General features: G+C 42.4%; 1 protein-coding gene across 3 annotated transcripts in view; it reads right to left on the bottom strand.

Annotated features, from left to right (window-relative positions):
* LOC118729773 (RCC1 and BTB domain-containing protein 2) overlaps window positions 1-21,647 on the bottom strand; it is a 36,210-nt gene extending 14,563 nt beyond the window's left edge. Inside the window, exons 1-8 of one of the 3 annotated variants that reach the window (XM_036457202.2) lie at window positions 14,940-15,031; window positions 14,682-14,746; window positions 9,133-9,288; window positions 8,747-8,897; window positions 5,937-6,103; window positions 5,100-5,258; window positions 4,868-4,972; window positions 3,912-4,054 (exon numbers count right to left, since the gene is read on the bottom strand). In XM_036457202.2, coding sequence (XP_036313095.1) covers window positions 3,912-4,054; window positions 4,868-4,972; window positions 5,100-5,258; window positions 5,937-6,103; window positions 8,747-8,897; window positions 9,133-9,288; window positions 14,682-14,723 — 923 coding nt within the window. In that variant the 5' untranslated portion in view covers window positions 14,724-14,746; window positions 14,940-15,031. Of the gene's footprint in view, window positions 1-3,911; window positions 4,055-4,867; window positions 4,973-5,099; window positions 5,259-5,936; window positions 6,104-8,746; window positions 8,898-9,132; window positions 9,289-14,681; window positions 14,747-14,939; window positions 15,032-21,459 lie in introns of those variants that run through there. The other 2 variants (XM_045588664.1, XM_045588663.1) reach the window with 2 other exon arrangements.
* Between the last annotated feature and the right edge of the window lie 453 nt (window positions 21,648-22,100).

The raw sequence follows: 22,100 nt of genomic DNA, 5'->3' as shown, positions 1-22,100 counted from the left end.
AGGTGATCCCCCTCCCCCCACCCCTGTGCCACTGAACCCCTTCACCGGACATCCCCCTACCCCTTTATCAGACATTTACCCCCTGGGGCCTGCCTGGGTACTGTCACTGGGCTTGCTGGGGCCTGGATCTGGGCTGGAGCAGGGTCTGCCACTGACTGAGAACCTTCAGCCATCACGAGGGCGGCTGCGAGTATCAGGTAGTGTCACCAGAGACAGAGCAGCACTCACCATCTTCGCCATGTCCTGTCCTCTCTAATCCTCCTGTTCTTCTACACGCATCTGCGAAAGTCTCCTCCTCTCTCCGCCCTGCGCTCACTCTGACCTCTGCTCCGCCTCCACACAGCAGTGACGTCAGCACTCCGAGTAATGTCACTGGTTGCTAGACGCCAGTCGGGGCGGCCCTAGCGACCAGTTTATGGTAAATTAATTTTTATTTTGAGACAGAGCCTAGGGGGGGCCTTATTTTTTGGGGGATGCCTTATATTTCACTCAGAAAGAAACCTGTAAGTAGGTCTTATTTTCGGAGGATGTTTTATTTTCGGGGAAACGCGGTAGCGATGGAAGACAGAGAGATATTCCTCCACTGTGTGCTCTAACTAGAGGCTCTCAGTCCAGAGGGAGGATGGTCACGCACCATGTGGAGATGGCTGTGGCGGCTTTCCTCAGAAGGCTCGTTTCATATGCAGCCCAAGAAATCCCTCTGATTTATTAGAAGGTGGCTCTCAGCTCTTGGAAACAACCCAAGTACGGGAGGAAATGAGGCTGTACGTCCCAGAGGTGGGCGCCTGGATGTGGAGGTGGGTTTAAATGCGAGCTTTACCACAAGGCTGTGTAACTGGGAATGTCTTGAGATCTAGGAGTCTCAGTTTCATCTCATTGCAGGGCCAGTGTGTGCGGATTAAGTGAGAAAACGTTGAGCCCCGGGGGTGGAGTGGGAAGCGGGGTGGTTCGATGAGGGGAAAAAATGGTGACATCTGTAATACTTTCAACAATAAAGATAATTTTTTTAAAGAAAAACTTTAAGCCCCAAGTGCAATGACTGGTATACAAACAGTAGCCTAATGGTAGAGCTTTCTCAGTATTACCACTTCTACTCAGCATTTTAAGTGCCAAAGCCTCATGAGTGTGGAGAATGTGTATTTCTAATGGTCAATTCAAATTAGTAAGGCCTTTCCTATTTACATGGTTAAGCCAGTCAAATTGGCTCAAATCGAACTTTGCGTACATGGGGAAAATGGTCAATACTATTTTGCTTCTCAATAAGGAAATTTTTTCCCCACACATTCAAAGAAAGTGAATTTACCACTACCATCCAACTACCCTCACGTTACACCCACATACGAGAGGAGCGACAATTCACTTAAAATGGCTTGGTGCGGCAGGCAACACATGGGCTGGGAGTCAGAGGCCAACTACTAGTACTTAAACGCTTATAATCCATGTTATCATCTTAAAAAAGAAAAGAGAGGTGGGGGCTTGTGGTGAAGATAAGTGAAGTAAGCTACCAGCACAGTGCACATTCAGAAACGATCCCTCCTGGGAGTACCAGCTGCTCCAAGCACAATGGGCTCTGCCTGGAGGAGCTGTGCCTCAGCTGAAGAGAGAAGGAGCGTATCTGCGAATCTGCAGACAGTTCCCAGGTAACATCACAGCACCGCCTACGAGGGCTCCAGTGAGTGAGAGAGATACCTGGGGTCTCTCAGGGAGTATTTAAAGTAAAAGGGGGTAAGAAATACATGGACAATCGTGTAGGCATAGGCTGAAGAAGCTACAACATTAAGAGGTCCTTCCCGGAATAGATGAGCAACTCTGGGGGGCAGAGAACAATAACCTTTGCTAGGAACAGGGGGTTCAGTCTTAGGTCCAAGGCTGAAGGGTTTAGGTTTGATCTGCTATGATAGACAAGTGGGAAGCAGCTGTGTAAACAGAGCCATGACAGGATGAACGGGGTTCTTAAATTACTCAGGCAACAGTGCGTGACAGGCTGGAAGGGAGAGGAAGAAAAGCCAAAGGTGAGCTAGGAAAGGCTGACGGGCGTGCATAGGTCATGTCCACGCATGGTGCCAAGGAAAAGTCGGGATGGCCTTTGATATTGTGGGAGTTCAGGGCCAGTCACCCCCAAGATGTGCTGTTATGGTTTGCAGATTGTTTTGAGCTAAAGGCCACTTTAGCCATGGGCTCAAGAGCAATGTCTGCCTCTCCCTGAACTATCTAGAATAACTTGAATTAGGATCCTTTTTTAATTGGTATTTAGAGAGAGGAAAGTAGAAGAGGAGAGAGAGAAACATGTGGGAGTGGAACGTCAGTCAACTGCCTCCTGCACACCCCCGACTGGGGATCATGCCCCTCCCTGGCACATGCCCTGACCGGGAACTGAACCAGCAACCTTCCGACGCGCTGGCCAGAGCAGAGGTAACCTCTTTCGATCTATCTATAGGGCAGGGCAGACTTCTATTTACTAAATGTCTGCTCTTCTTATCATCCCGCAATGACCCTTTGAAGCCCGCAAAGTACCTTACCTCATCCTAGCTCAGGATGTCTTATGTGCCCATGATCCCTTCTATTTCTGAACTTCGCATGTATGTAAGTTCTCTGTCTCAGTGTGCGGGATTCCATGCATATGTATGTATTAAATTTGGTTATTTTCTCTTGCCAATCTGACTCATGTCTGTCTGATTACTATACCAGCCAGAAGAGCCCTGAGACACCGGAGAGTATCAATGAGAGGGCGCAGCGGCCTGAGGCTAAGAAAACACGCCCTGGCCGTTGGGAGGGAGGGGACCCAGTGCCGGTCAGATGGCAGCAGGGGGCTCAGCCTACAGGTCTCTGAGCAGTTAACAAGAGAAAAAGGCCTTCTACATTTTAACTACTTTCCTATTAAACAATCCGGGAATCTCTGGGAGAAGGAGAGGTTAGAACAGCCCAACACTGTTCAGATACATGTTAATTAACTGCTCTGTTCTCGCCATATGTAATCACTCCCACAGTGCCCCACTCGGCAAAGACTTTCAGATTTTTTTAATATCTTTGGTGCACTTTAGGGAACCACTTTAAAACGATAGCCTTCCTTTTCCGTAATAATGTTCTATGAAAAATGTAACTGGTTGAAACACAAATAGTGTTCATCGATGCTAAACTACCCACCACAGAAAATCAAAATTCCTACATTCACTTCTGGAATGTTTACTATTAGCCTTCATGAGAAGGGAGCGGACTTTGCCATCACAGGAGGTGGAAACACAGCTTTTTGGAGAAGGGCTGGAGCAGAGACAGCGAAGGGGCCAGGATGCGGAAGGATGAGGACTGACCTTCCCTAAGCATGGCCTGGTGACCTTCTCCTGAACTCCCAGGAACACGAGGGAAGCCCAGGGTGGGGCACAGGCGTGGCTGACGCTGCAGCAGCTACGGGAAGGAGAGGGCGTTCGTTCAGAGCGAACCTTCCAGTCCAGGCTTGGGACCACAGCCACTGCCTGGGCACCCCGCCTTTGCCTGAGGTCGTCTGTTCTTACGCCTGATTCATATCAAGAAGCAAATTTTCCTAAACCACAGAAAACAGACTGCGAATGTTATCAACTTCCTCTTCAGGATGTAAAACAGAAAACAATGAGGAGGTCGGGAAAAGGTCAGTTGTGAGGAGAAGAATGTAGAATATCTGTTGGAGGTTTAGTCACTGTAGTTTGTATAGAGTAACTAACTCGTGGAGGCATAGATGAAATATGGCTAAGGGAAATAGAATATTTGACATGAGTCAAATTCACTAACAATCCAAAGCCAATTTTAAAAAGGAATGCATGTTCATGTTAAAGAATATTCTAACACTAGCAGTAAATTCCCCACCATTCTATATTATGTCTAAGTTTTGTTTAATCACTTAAGGAACATGGAGGTTATTTTGAAAATGCACACATTACCTGTCCTTTTCCACAACAACCGGAGTAGGATAGGACTGGTTACTCTTATTGCCAGTGCCCAGCTGGCCGTAAGAATTTGCACCCCAAGCATATACTTGGCCTTCATCTGTCAAAATTAATGTGTGCGCGTAGCCACAGGCAACCTACAAGAGAAAAACCAAATCCACTCAGGCCTGCACATAGAAGAAAGAAAAAGGGGAGAGGCAGCCTCCAAGAGAGCAAGCATTCAGTGAGCCAGTCTCCAGAGCCAGCCTAGGTCCCATGAGCCAAAATTACAGTCAGCTCGTCCTGAGCCCCTGAGGGACATGAGGCCAGGATTTACCTTCAGTGAGGCGTTCATTATGCTCACAGAGACCAAGGGGGTGAAGTTAATAAGCAGCAGACACTTTCACTTTTTAAGAAGAATTTTCTTCTTTTATTATAAACGTTAACATGTTCAATGTGAAAAAATTATAAGTGTGAACACAATCTCAAGCTTAACATTTTTTTGAGTTATATAAAGATATGCAGATAGCTTTTTAAAATGATCATATTATATAAGCAGTTCTTTATCTTTTTTTTTTTTTTTTTTTACTTAATGTTACATAGACTGCTGTTCCTAAATCATAAAAACCCTTTGTAAACGTATCTTCTCCACTGATTCTGTAAGTGACTTTCTCTTTGGTTCCTTAGAATAGAGCAGAACTACACATCAAAGGATATGACTATTTTTAAGCCTCTTGATACATACTGTCAAAATTTCCTTGGAAAAGATTTTAACAATTTATATTCGAACAATTGTGTAAGAGAGAGCACCCTAGAAATTTAAATTTTCTGATGAATTACTATAACTTAATTCAAGGAAATAGAGCTTAAACCTTTACTTAATGAAGATACCCAAGCAGCTAAATGTTTCATCCTGATATCAAAACTGTTTTTAATGCATTTGTATCTTTAAAAACTAACAGTGGACGTACCCGCTGGACGCGAACACCTTGCAGAGCTAGTCTGCAGGGGGTTGACTGGTTGCCACCACTGCCAAGTCCGAGCTGCCCATTTCCGTTGTAACCCCAGACGTAAACCTGAGAGAAAACGGGAGACTCAGTGCCAACAAAAGACAAAAAGTTTTCTGTGTGAGAAACATGCCATGTGGGTATGACACTGAAAAGGCAGGTTTTTTTTAAGTGAAATATGAAATAACCTTCTCACCTCCCCATTGTCCACCACCGCCATGGAGCACATCTGCCCACATGCTATGTTCACAACTACTTTATTCTGTAAGCAGCTGGTGACTCTTCGAGGGATCGGCTGATTAGCTGTTGATCCAGATCCGACCTGCCCAGAGTTATTATAACCCCAGGCAAATACCTATTTGAAAGAAGAGATCAATTAATGCAATATACCAACTTATAAAGTATCCCGATTATACACTAACATATTTACATGTCACCTCATCTTTGCTCTAAAAGTGGTTGCTATCCATAAACTGTCACAGCCAACACAGGCAGAGAAGTTTTGGTAAAATTCATTTTTTAAAGTGTATTAATTTATGAAATTAGGTTATTGGTGTTATCTATACAAATAGTAGTAATTATTACCAAGTGCCATATATTCTATATTATAAAAGGCCTGTGGCCCTAACACCGTAAAGACCAAAGACCGGCACAGTGGGCGGGGCTGGGAGCGTGGTGAGGCCGTGCAGGTGGGCAGGGCCATGCTATTTCGTGCTGGGCTTCTAGTATTTATAACAATATCTACTTTGCAACAGCCATCTTTTCCAGCATTTGGGAATTTTTCTTTTTGTAAATAACCCCTGTGAGTATAGCAATATAGAAGAAATAGCACATTCTCTTAAATTTTGTAGTAATAGACATTTTCTATTGCATGAAGGTAAAAAAATAATATAAACACCATGACTATGAGTTGCTAACAAGAATAAAACTGACTTTGTTTAATCAAATGATCATTCTTCTAGGACTACTATAGGAATCTATATAATTTTACTGGAAAAAAAAAATTGATGACATTTATGCTGACTGTTCTTACTTCTCCATCAGATGTTAGCACCAAAGAATGGTAAGATCCACAGGCAACTTCAATCACTTGTTTGTTGGACAAATTAGTGGAGATATGACAGGGCACCAAGCCATGGTTAGTTGTCCCATTGCCCAGCTGGCTATAAGCATTATGACCCCACGTAAAAACTTCTCCTTCTGAAAAAATAAACACAAAATACAGACATAATTAGCTTTCAAAATATCTACTTCACCATATGAAAATATATACTGCACACTTCTACAGGTGAAACTAAAACTTAAGTTGCAAAATTGAATCACTTTCCTATTCCACCAAACTCATTCTATAAAAATAGGCATTTGAAAAATATAAACCACATTCTACCTCAAAGCAACAATATAAAATTTAAATAAATACAATTGTAATAGCTGGAAGATAGGCTCTTTTCCCATTTTTTATTAAGGTATTATATGTGTGCGTATCTTACCATTGCCCCCCCCCCAATACATTCCCTTCCTCCCCAGAGTCTGCGTCCATTGGTTGTGCTTATATGTATGCATACATGTCCTTCACAAAGACTAAAAAATAACTTGGTGATCACTTTATTAATAAGGAAGTTAAATATTTTTACTTTCAATCTAATGTGGTTTTTTTTCTATGTACTCTATTAAAAGCAGTCTTTTGATAAATGGCAGAAAAAAAGGCTGCTTTTAATAGAGTACATAGAAAAAAAACACATTAGATTGAAAGTAAAAATATTTAACTTCCTTATTTATAAAATGATCACCAAGTTATTTTTTAATCTTTGTTATTATGTTATTATTTAATCTTTGTCATTTATTGCATAATATAATACATATTCATAAATGTTCATCAAATATATACGCACAATCTCATAAACAATTATAAAACATACATACCCACGTGCTCCCATTCAGGTGAGAAAATATGACCTTTGGCCACTCCCAAAGCCCCCCACATATAAATCCAAAGTTATTTCTCCTCTTTTTAAACTTTAAAGAAATGGAATCATACAGTATAGACTTGCTTCATCTGTATTTCCTACCATATTGTCTCTTTGTGCTACATTCCGGGTTATTATTTCTGATCTATCTTCCAGTCTATTAATTTTCGCTTCTGCTGTGTCCAAACTGCAGCCAAAATTGTCTACTGAGTTTTTCTTTTGGGTAATTATACTGTACATTTGGTTCTTTTTCAAATCTCTTATGGTCTCTGCCGGTATCTTAGAGCTTTTTTTTTTTTTTTTTCCGAACAATAAATACAGCCATCTTATCACTGGTGTCTGGTAATTGTAATATCTGATATTTGACGTCAGTTTTTGCCTTATGTGCCCTGTTGTCTTTCACTATGGGCTGCTAATTGCGATTGGAAAATCATTTTTCAACGCATCATACTCCCTCGGGCCCCGAACGAAGGTCCTTCCCAAAGAAAGGGTTTACATCAACTTAAGAAGGCACTTAAGGTGTCTCTTCAATAATTTCAAGACTTAAGATTTCTTGGACCATCCAGGCTGATGTGAGTTGGCATACAAATCTGTGTTTACAATCTCTCAGGGAGAGGTCTTCTTTCTTTTTTCCTTCCTGATTTGCTCAGAGCCAAGGAATTCTTTAGTTGGGTCCTGTAAGAAGGAAGAACGGCTCATCCTGCCCTGAGAGTGTAGCCCTCTGTGGTCTCAGCTAATGTGCCGACTTATGGCCCCTTCACGTCATGAGTACATTAGACCTCGACTCCATTTAAGTGGGCAGGCAGATGTCTTTAAGGCCAAATTGGCTTCAAGTTCCCCTCTGACGTCTTAGTTCACACTTTCTCCTAAATCTGATCTAATAATTCCTTTCTGCAGTGTCAGTGCTTTGATGCCTCATGAAAAACATTTTTAATATTTTAATAGTTGTTTTTCAGGGAAGAAATGATCTAAATAATCTAGCCTGCCACTACTGGCAACCAATAATCCCTCAAGATTATTTTTTTTTATGTGAAATAAGCACATAAAATAATAGAATATTTATTTTTGGTTTAAAGAATACTAACAAAATGAATACCTCGCTTAAGAAAAACTCTAACTTACATTTTAATTATAATGTCCTATTTGTCTGAATTCATGAAATAGCCATGAGAATACTTAATTCCGTATATTAGTAATGCTAACTACAGTCATTGGTCACTGACATAAGAATCACAGAATGGCCGAAGCTGGTTTGGCTCAATGGTAGAGCGTCGGTCTGCGGACTGAAAGGTCCCAGGTTCGATTCCAGGCAAGGGCATGTACGTTGGTTGCAGGCACATCTCCGGTAGGGGGTGTGCAAGAGGCAGCTGGTCGATGTTTCTCTCTCATCGACATCTCTCTATCTCTCTCCCTTCCTCTCTGTAAAAAATCAATAAAATATATTTTTAATTAAAAAAAAAGAAAAGAAAAAGAATCACAGAATGCGAAGAGTTGGAGGGGATGCTGGAATCTGGCTGTAGGCTTTCAGTTCATAGATCAGGATCTCAAATTCAAAAAGCCTAGAGTAACTTCACCATTTTAATGCAAAATAGTTATACTTGTAAAGGGTAAACAAAAAGGGACTTCCTGGGCTTAAAGCACCGCCATTCTTCTATCTAAAGTGCCAAGAATTGCTAGATTCCATGTGCTACATTACATTACTCAGATATTCAGATATGTTCATATTTTATGTTGTCCAAAGCATAGTCAAGTTCATAAGGCAGAGCCAGAAACTCTTGTCCAATCAAAAAGGATGTTCTCGGTTTAGGGGCGGTCTTACTCTTGTTTTTCAATAAGTAAAGCAAGGGCTAAACTTTGACACTGCACTCCTTCGTACCTGATGTGGCAAGAACAATGTGTGGCCCGCTCCCGTAGCTGAGGCAGGCTACTTTTTTGCCACTTAGAGAATCCAGTCTCCGGGGTTCGATGGTGCTCTGGACATCGCCTAACCCCAGACAGCCACAGCAGTTTGTGCCAAGCACAAAAACCTGCGGGGAAAACCACAGTTAGTTCAAGAGTTCTCCTTCTGACAAGCCTGTCATTACATTCAAGCAGGCATCGGCCTCCTAAAACAAAACTGCTTTATAATTATATATAATAAATACGAATCTACTCTGTACTTTTTTTTAAACCTTAATTCCTTAGTTCCCCCAAGGTCTTCAGTCCACCTAGCAAATGTATGACTGAAAATAGAAGTGGTTGAATTTTTTTCTTCAAAATTACCTCATTATTCACTGTCGTATATAAAACTTCATTGCCGGCGCTTCCGAAGACACAGGCCTGGCGAATCAGCTGCAGCTCCTCCTCAGAACAGAGGGAGAAGATGGGCCACTTGCCCACATCTAACATCTTCAGAGATGACGGGGTAGCCTGCACCGGCTGAAGAGGAAAAATATATATATATTGAGACTTTTCATTTAAAAATTAAATGTCCTTGCCCCTTTCATTTCTGCAGAAGAGCAGGCCTGATTTCGTGAGGAAGGAGTTCTATTTCTGAGAGGCTCTCACTGCCGAGGGAATTGCCCTCACACGCTCCAGTGCTTCAGTGCTGCTCTCCCTGCAGCAGAGAGCCAGAGCGCTGGACAGGATCAGACGCCACCTACTGATTTTCGTCACGGACCTGGGAATCATCCGAGGCCAAACACTGGGAGCCGAATGGCGAGCCGTCTCTTTAAGTGCTGGCTGTCTTGAACGGGGCTCTGGAAACCAGGCTGGTTGTAAAAGCAGGAGAGTAAAGGGGAGAGGGGGGACTTCTATTTCATTAGCTGCCCAAGTCTTAGCAAAACAGGTCCTTGGAAAAGAACAATGCTGAGGGCGATACCGAGGAAACGGTCCAGAAATCTCAGGTCAGGGGCCAGCTCGGACCTTCAGTTTAAACAGCTGGCGGGTCCCCTCACCGCCCCTCAGGTTTGGGTATTGGTAGGAAGAAACACTCGGACGGTGTGTGTATTCATTTGCTAGGGCGACTACAGCAAAGTACGGCGGATGGAGTGACTTGACAACAGACACTTATTTCTCACAGTTATGGAGGCTGGGACGTCCAAGAGCAAGACACCAGCACCGTCATGTTCCTGGTCCATTGCTGGTGCTTCTCTCAGGTGGAAGGTGCTGGGGATCTCTCTGGAGCCCCTTTCAGAAAGGCACTAACCTCAACCATGAGTGTTCCACCCCGACTTAAGCACCTCCCACTTCTTAATACCATCACCTTTGGAAGTTAGGATTTCAACATGTGAATGGCGGTGGCAGGGCAACAACAGTGATACCTCCTGAGTAAGAAATTGTTTGGCAATTTTGTCTAAAGAAAGAAATGCATTGTTAGGCAGCTTTGTCACCGTGTGAACATCACAGTGTGCATTTAGACAAACCTAGGTGTTTATAGTCTACTGTGTACCCAGGCTACATGATATAGCCTATTGCTCCTAGGCTGCAAGCCTGTTTACATGTTGTGTACTAAATACTGTAGGCAATTGTAATGCATTGCACTATAATGTTACAATGTCACTAGGCAATAGGAATTTTTGAGGTCCATTATAATCTTACTAGAGGCCCAGTGCAAGAATTCATGCATGGAGGGTGGGGGACAGGGGTGTCCCTCAGTCTAGCCTGCAACCCTCTCCAATCTGGGACAGCTCCCTCTCATAATCCAGGACTGCTGGCTCCCAACTGCTCACCTGCCTGCCTGCCTGATTGCTCCTAACTGCTTCTGCCTACCAGCCTGAACACCCCCTAACCACTCCCCTGCCAGCCTGATCAACATCTAACTGCTCCCTGCTGGCCTGATTGCCTCCAACTGCCCTCCCCTGATGGCCTGGTCACCCCTAACTGCTCTCCCTTGCCAGCCTGGTTGCCCTTAAGTGCCTTCCCCTTCAGGCCTCGTCTCCCCCAACTGCCCTCCCCTGCAGGCCTGGTCCCTCTCAACTGCCCTCCCCTGCAGGCCTAGTTACCCCCAACTGCCCTCCTCAGCAGCCTGGTCCCCTCCAAATGCCCTCCCTTGCTGGCCTGATAGCTCACAACTGCCTTCCCCTGCAGGCCATCTTGCGGCTGCCATCTTGTGCCCACATGGGGATGGCCATCTTTGACCACATGGGGGTGGCCATCTTGTATGTTGGGATGACAGTCAATTTGCATATTACCTCTTTATTATATAGGATAAGACCACCATCCTTATGTGAACTTTCACTGACCAAAAAACATGGTTATGTGGCACATGATTCTAAACTCACACGTTTAGCTCATGAGCATCTGTACTCATGATGAGAAAAAAGCATTCAAGGTGGACATCATAAAGCTATTTAGAAGAGTGCTTTTATTGATTTGATATACTGAAAACACTTTTACTTATGTACTTTCCAAATTTCAATATTTTTGTAGATTACAATAAGATGCATAAACAGCCAGTATGCCTATTAAATGACATGTTTGGCCATTTTCCTCAATAAATAGTGGGTTGCTCAGTTGGTTGGAACATAAAAAGGTTGTGGGTTCAATTCCTGGTCAGGGTGCATACCTAGGTTATGGGTTCAACCTGAATGGGGTGTGCATACAGGAGGCAACTGATCAATGTTTTTTTCTCTCTCTCTCTCTCTCTCTCTCTCTCTCTCTCTCTCTCTCTCTCTCTCTCTCTCTCTCTCTCTCTCTCTCTCTCTCTTCCCTTTCTCTCTCTAAAATTAATAAACATATCCTCAGATAAGGATTAAAAATAAATAATAAGTAATCATCATACTCTTTATGGATTTAAAGGAACAAGGGATTTTCTTAGGCCTGTCTTTCCCATCAGCTACTAGGAATGAGTTCTGGTAGAAAGATGATCGTATTAGATACTTAATTTCTACAGACCTGAAAGGATATTTGTCCCTTCCACCCTTAGGAATCATGGCCTCGCTGACACCTTGGTTCTAGACTTCTAGCTTCTAGAACTAGGAGAGGATAAATTCCTGTGATTTTAAGCCCCTCAGTTAGTGGTCCTTTGTTAGGGCACCCTTCGGAAAATAATAGAGAGGCCAACAGCTTGTCATTGCTAACAGAATCACCCTGAGTTAGTGGCAGAGCCTGAATGGGGGCGAGCTCCCCTGATGCCTAATCCGGCCACTTAACTTCACCGTGCCACTTGAACTGTGAGACCCTGTCCCAGGAATGCTGTCTCCTATTATCTTTTGGCAGCACCCAAGGTCACGTCAGAGCTAAGGACAGAACCTAAGCTTCTACTTTAAATGACCCACTTCCTTATGGCTACAAAGAACCTAATTTTCTATGAGGTCCTTATTTTAATATCTTTCCAACTTAACTCTAGAAATTTCAAAAAGAACAAAGGTTGGGATGTGGCATCAAATATTTAATGAAGATATCTTGTGTGCTAGTTAAGAGTTCTTATATATTATTTCTAATCTTCTCAATTGTAGGACATAGCTATTGCTATCCTCGTTTTACATATAAGGAAACTGAGGCCCAAAGAGACTAAGTAATCCTCCAAGATCACTAGCCCCTAATGGATGAGCTCAGGTTTCTTTCCCCACATGACCTGTTGCTGAGTAAGAAGTTCACATAGAAAGTTATATTGCTGGTAGGCCTAGTGCTTGCTTGTATTTGCAGGGCTTTGGCTGTTGCTCCCACAAAGTCCGCATGAGCAGGGCGGTGACACCCACTGTGGGTTGTTGTCATGCATGAACAGGGCAGGTGGCAATATACGAGAAAACAAGCAGCAATGATTTATTGCTACCCAATTTTCCCCTTTCAAGCAGGCTTCTGGATTTCAGCCTGTCCTGCTATAATAAAATCAAGTGGTTTCCTAGATGCCTAGAATCAGGTTGCAAAGTCAACTAGCAACTAAACGCTAGCCCATCTCTGCAAAATCTAGAGTGCCCAGCTCATAACTCTGCTGACCACTGGGAGTCCAGGGTGTTTGTAATGTCACCTGCAGCATACATCTGTGACAGGGCACTTCTGGTCAAAAGAACGCTGGCCTGACAGTGTCACCGAACATTTATTGAGTGTCCAATATTAAAGGTATAAAAATGGGACATAATCTCTCCCTTCAAATTCTCACAGTTTATTAGAAAACAAATAACTACAATACAACCTAAGTAAAACAGAGGTGTGAATATACTGGTTTTTAAATCTGTCTGAGGCTGGCTGCTGAAGTCAGTCATCAAAAATTCATTTTTTGTTGTTTGTATGGGAAACTCATACAGTGATTATGATTAAAGAATAAATTGTGAAACAAGGATGAACTGTTTCACATACGTACAACTGTAAGCCCACTTTTGCCCCACTCTGCGTAATAAAAGAGTACATAGTACCAGAATTCACACGCAGCACCCAATCGGAGCCTCAATCATGCTGCAGCCACCTGCAGGATGGGCGCCATCTCCATAGAAGGCACCCAACTGCCCTGCCTCTATGCCCAACGGTTATGTCAGGGACTGGCTGAGCAGGAGCCAAGAGAGGGCAACAGAAAAATATGTGTGGAATATCAAGGAATGAGAACTTCCTTTACTGCTTTGTTCACATCCAGTCCACCTCCCCCATCTTTTGCAGGCGTCTGTTCGGGAAATGCAAAGTAGCAAAGCTATAATTAGCTCAAGGAAAACATAACTAAGGAAACAGAGTTCCATAAAGTTAGAAACCACAATGCATTTTATTATTCCTTTGAGTGTGTGCTACATGTGTAATTGTTTTTCCATCAATGAGAACCAAGTGGATTATGATACTTAACTACAAACAATTATTAAGTTGTCATAATTCAATTTAAAATACAACATATAGGAAAGAATTAAAATTGCATGTTGGACTTCCTAGCCAAAAAAAATAAATAAATAAAAAGGAAGAAAAAGAAAGAAAGAAAGAAAACCAGCCAACACCTGCCCTTTGAAGATTTCCTGGCAGTATAACACTTTATATGTAATAAAGTAATTTCATTGTTAATTCTTTGAGTACATTTTTTATTTTACAAAATCTGTCTCCAGAGAAAAGTTAGGAATTTTCCTATTAACATTTTGTAAGACTCTCCAGTCTTTTCTAAACTATTTTTGGACTTCCCTACAAGGACTCACAAACAAGCACTTTGAATCAGGACATGGTAATACTATGGTTCAATTTCAGAAACTTCTGAAACTATGCTCACTATAATTTACATTGTTCACTATATTTTATTAAAAAAGAGTGGAAATAGAAAAGTAGAAGTTAATAGTGGCAGTTAATATTAAGCAGCTACTAACAGTGAAGAGCAGATATTCTCTAAATTTAATAAAATTAACACTAGATGGAAATCAATGTGCATGCAGAAAGATGAGAAAGTTTTAATGTCAATTGGACACTGACTGGACCAAAGCTGGTGAAATGTAATGTTTAGATGTGATGAAACAGAAGTAAATTAAAGAATATCTATAATGAATTAAGATCATGTCATCTAGGATGAAGTATTCTATAATTTTTAAAAACCTCTGGGAATGAACATTCCAACTCAAACCCTTCTGTGGGACAGCACTGTTTCACCCAGCTCACACGTCATCTCTCAGAACCCTCTCTCTACTCCTCAGACTACACCCACAGTTCCTCACTGGGCCCTATAAACTTTACATTCTATTGATATATAACCACAAAATGATCGGTTGGCATTCTCGTCACTATACTGTGAGCCCCTCAGAGATAGACACTATCTCACTGATCTTCCTATCGGATGACCAATAAATGTTTGATGAAGTGTTTCATGCCTCAGAAAAGACATGCTCCAAAGGCATGTGTTTGTTTGTTTGTTTGTTTGTTTGTTTTCTAACCTTGGCACTTTCTCCATAAAAAGGGGGAAGTTCCTCTTCCATGTGGACTCAGTCCTGTGCAGTCCCTGAGGAAAAAGTATTTGGTAAAATCAGCATCCCATATGTCAAATGAAACTAGGCAGGTTAAAATTACTTCTAATTAACACAGAAAATAAGCTGAGCTCAAATACGGTGAAGAGAAGATAAAGGAATTAAGCTTTAGGCATGGGAGTTAATAGCTATAAAACTCGAAAGGTGTTTTAACTGTTCTGGAACTACCTTATTGCTTCTTATGGGAATCCTCCTGCTGAGGTTGGAAAAGCAATCCCAGGATAAATGTAGATTCTTAAATCTAAAAGGAAATAAGTAGAAAATTTTCATTTCAGAGTTGACTTTCTATAGATAAAGAAAAATAAACCTTGGACCTTATTCAAACTTCCACTGGGATTGGAAAATTCCAAATCACTGTGAACAGCAGACTTATCAATCCTCAGTTCCACTGAGAAATATATGATTTACTAAGCTGGGGGAAAAGATAAGGGAGAGGGGAGGTAATGAATGAAAAGGATGGAACGATGAATGAACATCGCTTTGATATCATAAACTTTAACAAAAAATCTGAAACAACAGCCTTCAAGAATGTAGCAACAGTACTGGATGTGCCTGCCTGAACCATCTTCACAATATTTTCTACCACAAAGAAGTAACAGCAGAAGCAGCCCTATCAGAATACATGCACCATGTCCATGATTCAGTCATTACAAGTCAACTATCTCATCACAAAAGAGGAGAGAAAAAAAAGCAATTTAATGAGCCCTCTCTCTACTCCTCAGATTTCTAAGTGGTTAGAGCGTAGGCCCACAGACCAGGTTTTTGTGTTTGTTGTCTTTTCCACCTCATCCCTGTACCACTGTATATGAGATTTATTTTAACCACTGTATATGCTGGTTTTCTAAAGAAGAAAAAAAATGGGTGTTTTTCAGTGTCTTTTAGAAATTTCAAGAATAGTAACACATTAAAAATTAAAATGATGAAAAATGAGCCATTCTGTTTATTTGATAAGACATAATTGCATCTAGGCATAAGAAAATTATCATATTCAAATAAAAACATTCAGTTGAATTCAATTAACATAATTTCATTTTTGTTGATCAACATTCCCAATATACTTAGTATCCAATATACAAAAATGATTCAAGATTAATTATTATTTTACAGTACTGTGAAAACATATAGGATCTTCTAGCATTGTGAAAAATGCCTTTTTTAAAAACATTCAAATATGATGCAAACACATAGAAGAAACAGAAAAGGGAAAGAATATACCTTCTTGCAACTTTAATAAAGTCATTATTTACCTGAGAAAAATACAATTTAAAAATTATATCAGCTCTATTATTCAAAAGTCAGCAGTAGAGGTACTCAATTATTTTAAAAAATCAATATTGTAAAAATTAACTTCTAGATACTATACTTTATAAGTTTTGGGAGCAGGCTTCAACAATCTGGACAATGTAACATATGAAAAAAAATACTAAAAGAGCTTAATCTACAGTATTTCAACATAGAAAATTCAAAGGAAAACATCTGGAATATGAAAAAGCAAAACTTTCAAACTTCTGGAACAAAATATAAAACATATCTTCATGATTTCAGGGCAGGGAAAGATTTCTTAAATAAGACATAAAACAAAAGCATAAACCACAAAGAAAAGACCAATAAATTTTACTACATTAACGCTTAAAATTTTGGTATAATAAATGACAGAATGAACAAAAGGAAAAATGTGCCAAGGAATGGGAGAAGATATTTTCAACACATTTAACTGATAGCTGACACAAGGTAGCACCCAGAATATATAAAGAACGCTTAAAAATCAGTAAGAAAAAGACACGTTAGAAACGGGCAAAGGATACAAGCAATTACCAGAAGAAATTAATAAATATACAAAAGGATGCTCAAATTCACCATGGAATTTATGATGGAAATGTAATCACAATGAGATAGGTCGCATGCATAAGATCTGCAAAATCAGAGAGGAAAAATACCTAGTGTGGTGAGGATGCAGACCAAAAGACACTTGAATTGCTGGAAGGAATGTAAACTGAAATAATAACTTTAGAGAGCAATCAACAATACTGCCTTTCAATCATATATATATATATATATATATAGTTAAAACAAAAGTTTCTTAAAATCTTACCCTTACTACATGAGATGCTTATATCTTCTTTTGTATTTTTTCTATTTTATTCTATTCTACCCCGTTTTTATCTTATCTTTCTCTATTTCATTTTTTAAAAACATACTCAGCCCACTAAAATAATTTCAAGATCATTAATAAGTCATGCCTTATAATTTGGAAAACAATGGTCTAGATAAACTCTAGAGTATATACAAAATGTTCACAAAAACAAAACTAGAAATAGAAAGCTATATACTGAGGTATGTGCATACCACACACCAATTAAGTAAATTATCCAGAATCAACACAGATAAATATCCAAAACAATTTTGACCAAAATGACTAAGTTACAGAATGATACATATTTGATAAAATGTTAAAACATGCAGAAAACAATAGAATTTTAATGTGGTATGAATATAGTGACATATATATGGCAGGACTTTGATAGGTATTTTTTTCATATGGACATTTTGATGGAGATAATACTAGAGATAAAATTTGCCATGTCATTCTATCATTGAATTGGTATAATTTGGCTTTTCCATCTGACAAGACAGTTTTCAAGATGCTAAGCTTAACTTAATCATCTGAGTATGGTAGGATAACCCAGAGTTAAGGAAAACAACATCTTAGAATCAGAATGCCACCATTTTAATATTGCCTTTACCACAGACACAAGAATTCAATACAGGTTTAAAAATGAGAACTCATAACCCACAATCTCTTTCTCCATCTGAAAAATAAAATTTTACCAGTACCATAGGATGATAATAACCAAATAGCATAGATACAACATAGCATCTTAAATGCCATAAAAAAATAAAGAAAAGTTTACTATTAGTGTATTAGAATAGCAAAAATGTGTGTTTTTCTTTTGGTCTAAATCTATTATAAGTTTCCCCCTTTTCTGCACAGGAGTGCAATATTTCTTGTAGACACTGAACAGGAGCTGGGATTGTTTGGGAAGATATTCTTCACAGTGATAGTGTCATGGCATTAGATAATCCCAAGTGATACATCCTACATGTTACTTTATTATTTTTTTCCTTACACAAGTTTTAGGATTTATTACTTGGCTCATGTATATAGTTTTATATAGTTAATTACTCATATTAAAAAGTGCTTTGTAAAATAGTTCCTTATGTACTTTATTTGTTTAAATATAATTTTAAAACTATGCTATTATAGGATCTTACTGTACTGATATTTGCTTTGCAATATGAAAAGAAAATGGAAGGATAAGTGTCATGGCATTAGATCATCCCACATGATACATCCTTTTCTAAGCAGAAGCTCCTGCTGATGATCGCTATCTTTGGAGGGTCAAAATTAGATGTTCAAGGGCCAATGTTTCAAGTTTTGGCAAGAGTCATTTTCAAAACTAAATATACATCAACTAAGACAATCTTTTGCATGACATTTCCTATTTTGGTTGTTTTCCTAAGTGTGTATAGTTGAATAATTTATTTCCAAATTAACCCTGTTTAGAACAGATAACTTCTTATTCTTACATACTCTATTTCAAGAGTTTTCCCTACACTCTTTTTTTTTTTTTTTTATATTTTATTGATTTTTGCAGAGAGGAAGACAGAGGGATAGAGAGTTAGAAACATCGGTGAGAGAGAAATATCGATCAGCTGCCTCCTGCACACCCCCTACCGGGGATGTGCCCACAACCAAGGTACATGCCCTTGACCATAATCGAACCTGGGACCTTCCAGTCCTCAGGCTGACGCTCTATCCACTGAGCCAAACCGGTTTCGGCTTTCCCTACACTCTTAACTACACGGTTGAGTACTATTGGACAAGCAGACAATCTTTTGATGACTGAACATGGTAATATATACATTCTGAATCCTCTCAAAGAACAGGTCAAATAATTCACTTCCCTGTACAAAGCACATAAAAGGCAGTCTCTACATATTATTGTTGGTAAAGCAATCACTACTAATCAGTGTGTCTGCTAACATGGCATGTCATTATGGACTGAAATTTGGTTAGGCCTATCTGGTTCACTCAGAAGTCTCTAAGAGCAATAATTCAATAGCTTCAAGCCTGACATAATACCAAGTAAGTCTTTAAAAGTTTCAAATAAAGAAAAGCAATGACCACGCTTAGAAAACAACATCACAAGTCATACACAGTCAGAGGGACATTAAGAAACAATTGCAAAGTGTAGTTAAATGTAAGAAAACATACAAAATTTTTCACCACAGCTGTCGTACTCCTTTGGCTAGTCTCTTCCACTGAAGAGCCGGGGCTCCTAACTTGATGTGCTGAGGTTAACTGTAAAACCCTGAATAACTTGGACTCAATTTGAAAAACCATTTTGTTTTACCTTTATATTATAAAAGCTGATTACACTTGCTATAATGGTCAAGTATGAGTCCCCATGAAAGACATAGTAGAGAATGGCAAGGAACATCTTCTCCCAGAAAGACTATTAATTCTAAAAACCAGTTCTCTGCCACAACTATCACCTTCAGTTTACCCTCCAAACCCACAGTGACCATGCTGTTAAAACTGCAACCCCTATGTACACTCCCAGTCCCCTTTCTCTGCTCTCTTTGTTCATAGCACTCATAATTTCCTAGCATTAAATAAATGTTTATTGTTACTCATTTTTTGCTAGAAGGTAAGCTCCAGAAGAAAAGAAATCTTTGTCTATTATGTGCACTGACATATCCAAACACCTAGCCACGATCTGATACAAGGCAGTCACTGGGTAAATGTTTGTTGAATGAATGAATGAATCCAAGTTGAGAGTTTAGTACAAAACATTTCTGGAGACAGTCAAATTTCAATTTCACTTATACAGTTAACAAATATATACCGAGATCTGTAATTATGGAGAAGGATCACATCATATCAGATAGTGATAAGTGCCAAATACAGCAACTTAAGAGCAGGAAGCAGCTACTGGAGAAGAGGTAGCTATCTCCATGAAGCGATGGCGATTGTTTTGAGGCTTGAATGAAACTGGGTGCTGTGTAGATTTGGGTGGAGGGGGAAAGTAAGCTTTGAACATGGACAAAATACTGAATGGAGAGGCCCTAGGGTTGAGGAGTCCCATACCAACAGTGAGGCCTGCATGGTGGGAGTGGGGTGTGCAAGAACATATTCCAATTGATACCATGTACTGGTATATACTACCTGGTGCCCTGGGAAATAGAAACTACATTTCAGCTGGAGTACTCAGACTCTCTGCCAGTACATGGTGACAGCACTCTCTCCAGCCCCCAAACGTCTGTACCAGCACATCATGCAAGATTGCAAGGCACATAGCAATAACATTGTTTAAAAAGTTCCAAGTAGCCCCAGGAGTCACGCAGCTGACTTAAGTGCCAAGGCCCCGGGTGCTGTGAAGCCACGCAGAAGCCTAGGGTGCAAAGCCAGGAGGCGCCACGGGCAGGACCATCTCCTCCCAGTTGGGGCGAGAGCTGCTTCCAAAGCGAACCACCTTCCTCAGCTCTGACAGGTCAGGTGGCCCAGGGGCACCGGACAGCTTGAGGGCAGGCATGCGGTCACAGCTGTGGACTAGAGCTGCTCCAACGTTTTATGTAATTTCCCAAGAACAAGAGCAAAAAGTTCACTCTGAACGCCTTCCAGTTCAAGGAGGAAGTTCCTGTTGGGCCAAGGCGGGGTCCTTAGGAAGTTATCAGAAAACCTCTGAAAACCCCCATTGGCGGGTCTGAGAGAAGCAATGACCTTCCAGCTTACATACAATAAGGATTTAGAGCACATGTGTCAAACACAAGGCCCGCGGGCCAAATCCGTCCCACCAGGCCTTGCAATGTGGCCTGCACCGCGCTGTCATCACTGCACTCCGCTGCGTTTCCATCACAATGACAGTTTATGACTGTTCAGTAACCCATTCGGCCCGCGATTTAGGCTGGATTTTAGATTTTGGCCCCTTCTCTGATTGAGTTCGACACCCCTACTTTAGAGGGACTTCTCCCCAACCCTTCCACGTGGGTTTCACCACGGCTCCGCCTAGCTCGGGCAGCCTCTGTGCGCTGTCCCTCCAGATCTGGACCAGGCACAGCGCGTTGGTGAGCGGATGGAGGCCTGGACCTCGGTGCATAGATGGACGGGACCGAGTGAGCGTCCAGGCGGCAGAAATGAACACATGAGTAGCCCACGTGGGGCGGCGAGGGGAAGGGACAGCGACCCCCATACGCCCCCGCCCGCTCTGGGCAGCTTCCGCGCAAGCGCCATCCCTAAGCCTAAGGCCACGTCACACCCGCCCCAGCCCAGGTCCGCTATCTCCGCCGCAGCGTCGCGCATGCGCAGCGGCTGAGGGGGCCGGCGGGCCGGTGGGTGCGCAGCCCCGGGCCCGCGCCCGCCCCCGCCGGCGGGTGTGCGCACGCGCGGCGACGCCCGGTCCGCAGGCCGCGGCGGCGGCGGCGCAGCCCGAGGGGCGCCTCTAGGCCCCGCCGGTGCCGGGGCGCTCCCCGGGGCGGGCGCGGCTGGGGGCTCAGAGGCTGCTTCTGAGCGGCGGCCTCGACCCGCGGCGCGGGCGGCGGGGGCGGCGGCACCGCCCCGGGACGCCTGAGACCGGCCCTCCCCGGCCCGGCGCGCCGCACCCCAGCCCAGCCCAGCCCAGCCTACCTCCGCCGCCTGCCGCTCCGCTCCGCCTCCTGCGCCGCCCGCGCCGCACCGTCCGGACGGGCGCGACGATGTGGCGCCTCCCCTTGCAGCGGCCAGGCCTCGGGATGCGCTCGGTGCCGGGTGGACCGGGGAGGGGAAGAGGGGAGCCCACGCGAGGGGAGGGGGCCGGGAAGGCGCCTCGCCCCTCCTCTCGGTGCTGCTCCCGCTGTGCGCCCCGCTCTTCCTCGCCGACCCTCCCCCCCTTCTCTGGCCCGGACCCATCTCTGCCCTTTTCTCCGGAATTCCCGTTTGGGGGACCCCACCATCTTCTCCATGGTTCTGGTCCCCAAAGCCTTGGGAGTTTGGAGATGCCTGATCCCACGTGTGAGGCGTGTGTGATGCTGAGGTCTGTTGTCCTGCCCCGGCTTTCCTAGTGGTGGTGCCCCTCAGGGATGCCCCTCTGGGATCTCACATCGCCTTTTTCACACGGTCCCCCCTAATGAGGGACAAGCCCTGCACCTTTTCTAGTACACAGGCTGAGGTAACGAGGGATGTGTGCTGAGGAGGTACCTACCCTAAGTTACTTTGGGACCGCAACCTGGAACAGCCACACTCCCTTTAAAAAGTGGCAGCAATTTCTTGTATTGCACTGCTTGCAGTAC

Source organism: Pipistrellus kuhlii, unplaced genomic scaffold (assembly GCF_014108245.1).
Source record: "Pipistrellus kuhlii isolate mPipKuh1 unplaced genomic scaffold, mPipKuh1.p scaffold_m20_p_3, whole genome shotgun sequence".
Lineage (NCBI taxonomy): Eukaryota > Metazoa > Chordata > Mammalia > Chiroptera > Vespertilionidae > Pipistrellus > Pipistrellus kuhlii.
This window is presented reverse-complemented; position numbering and strand designations above follow the sequence as displayed.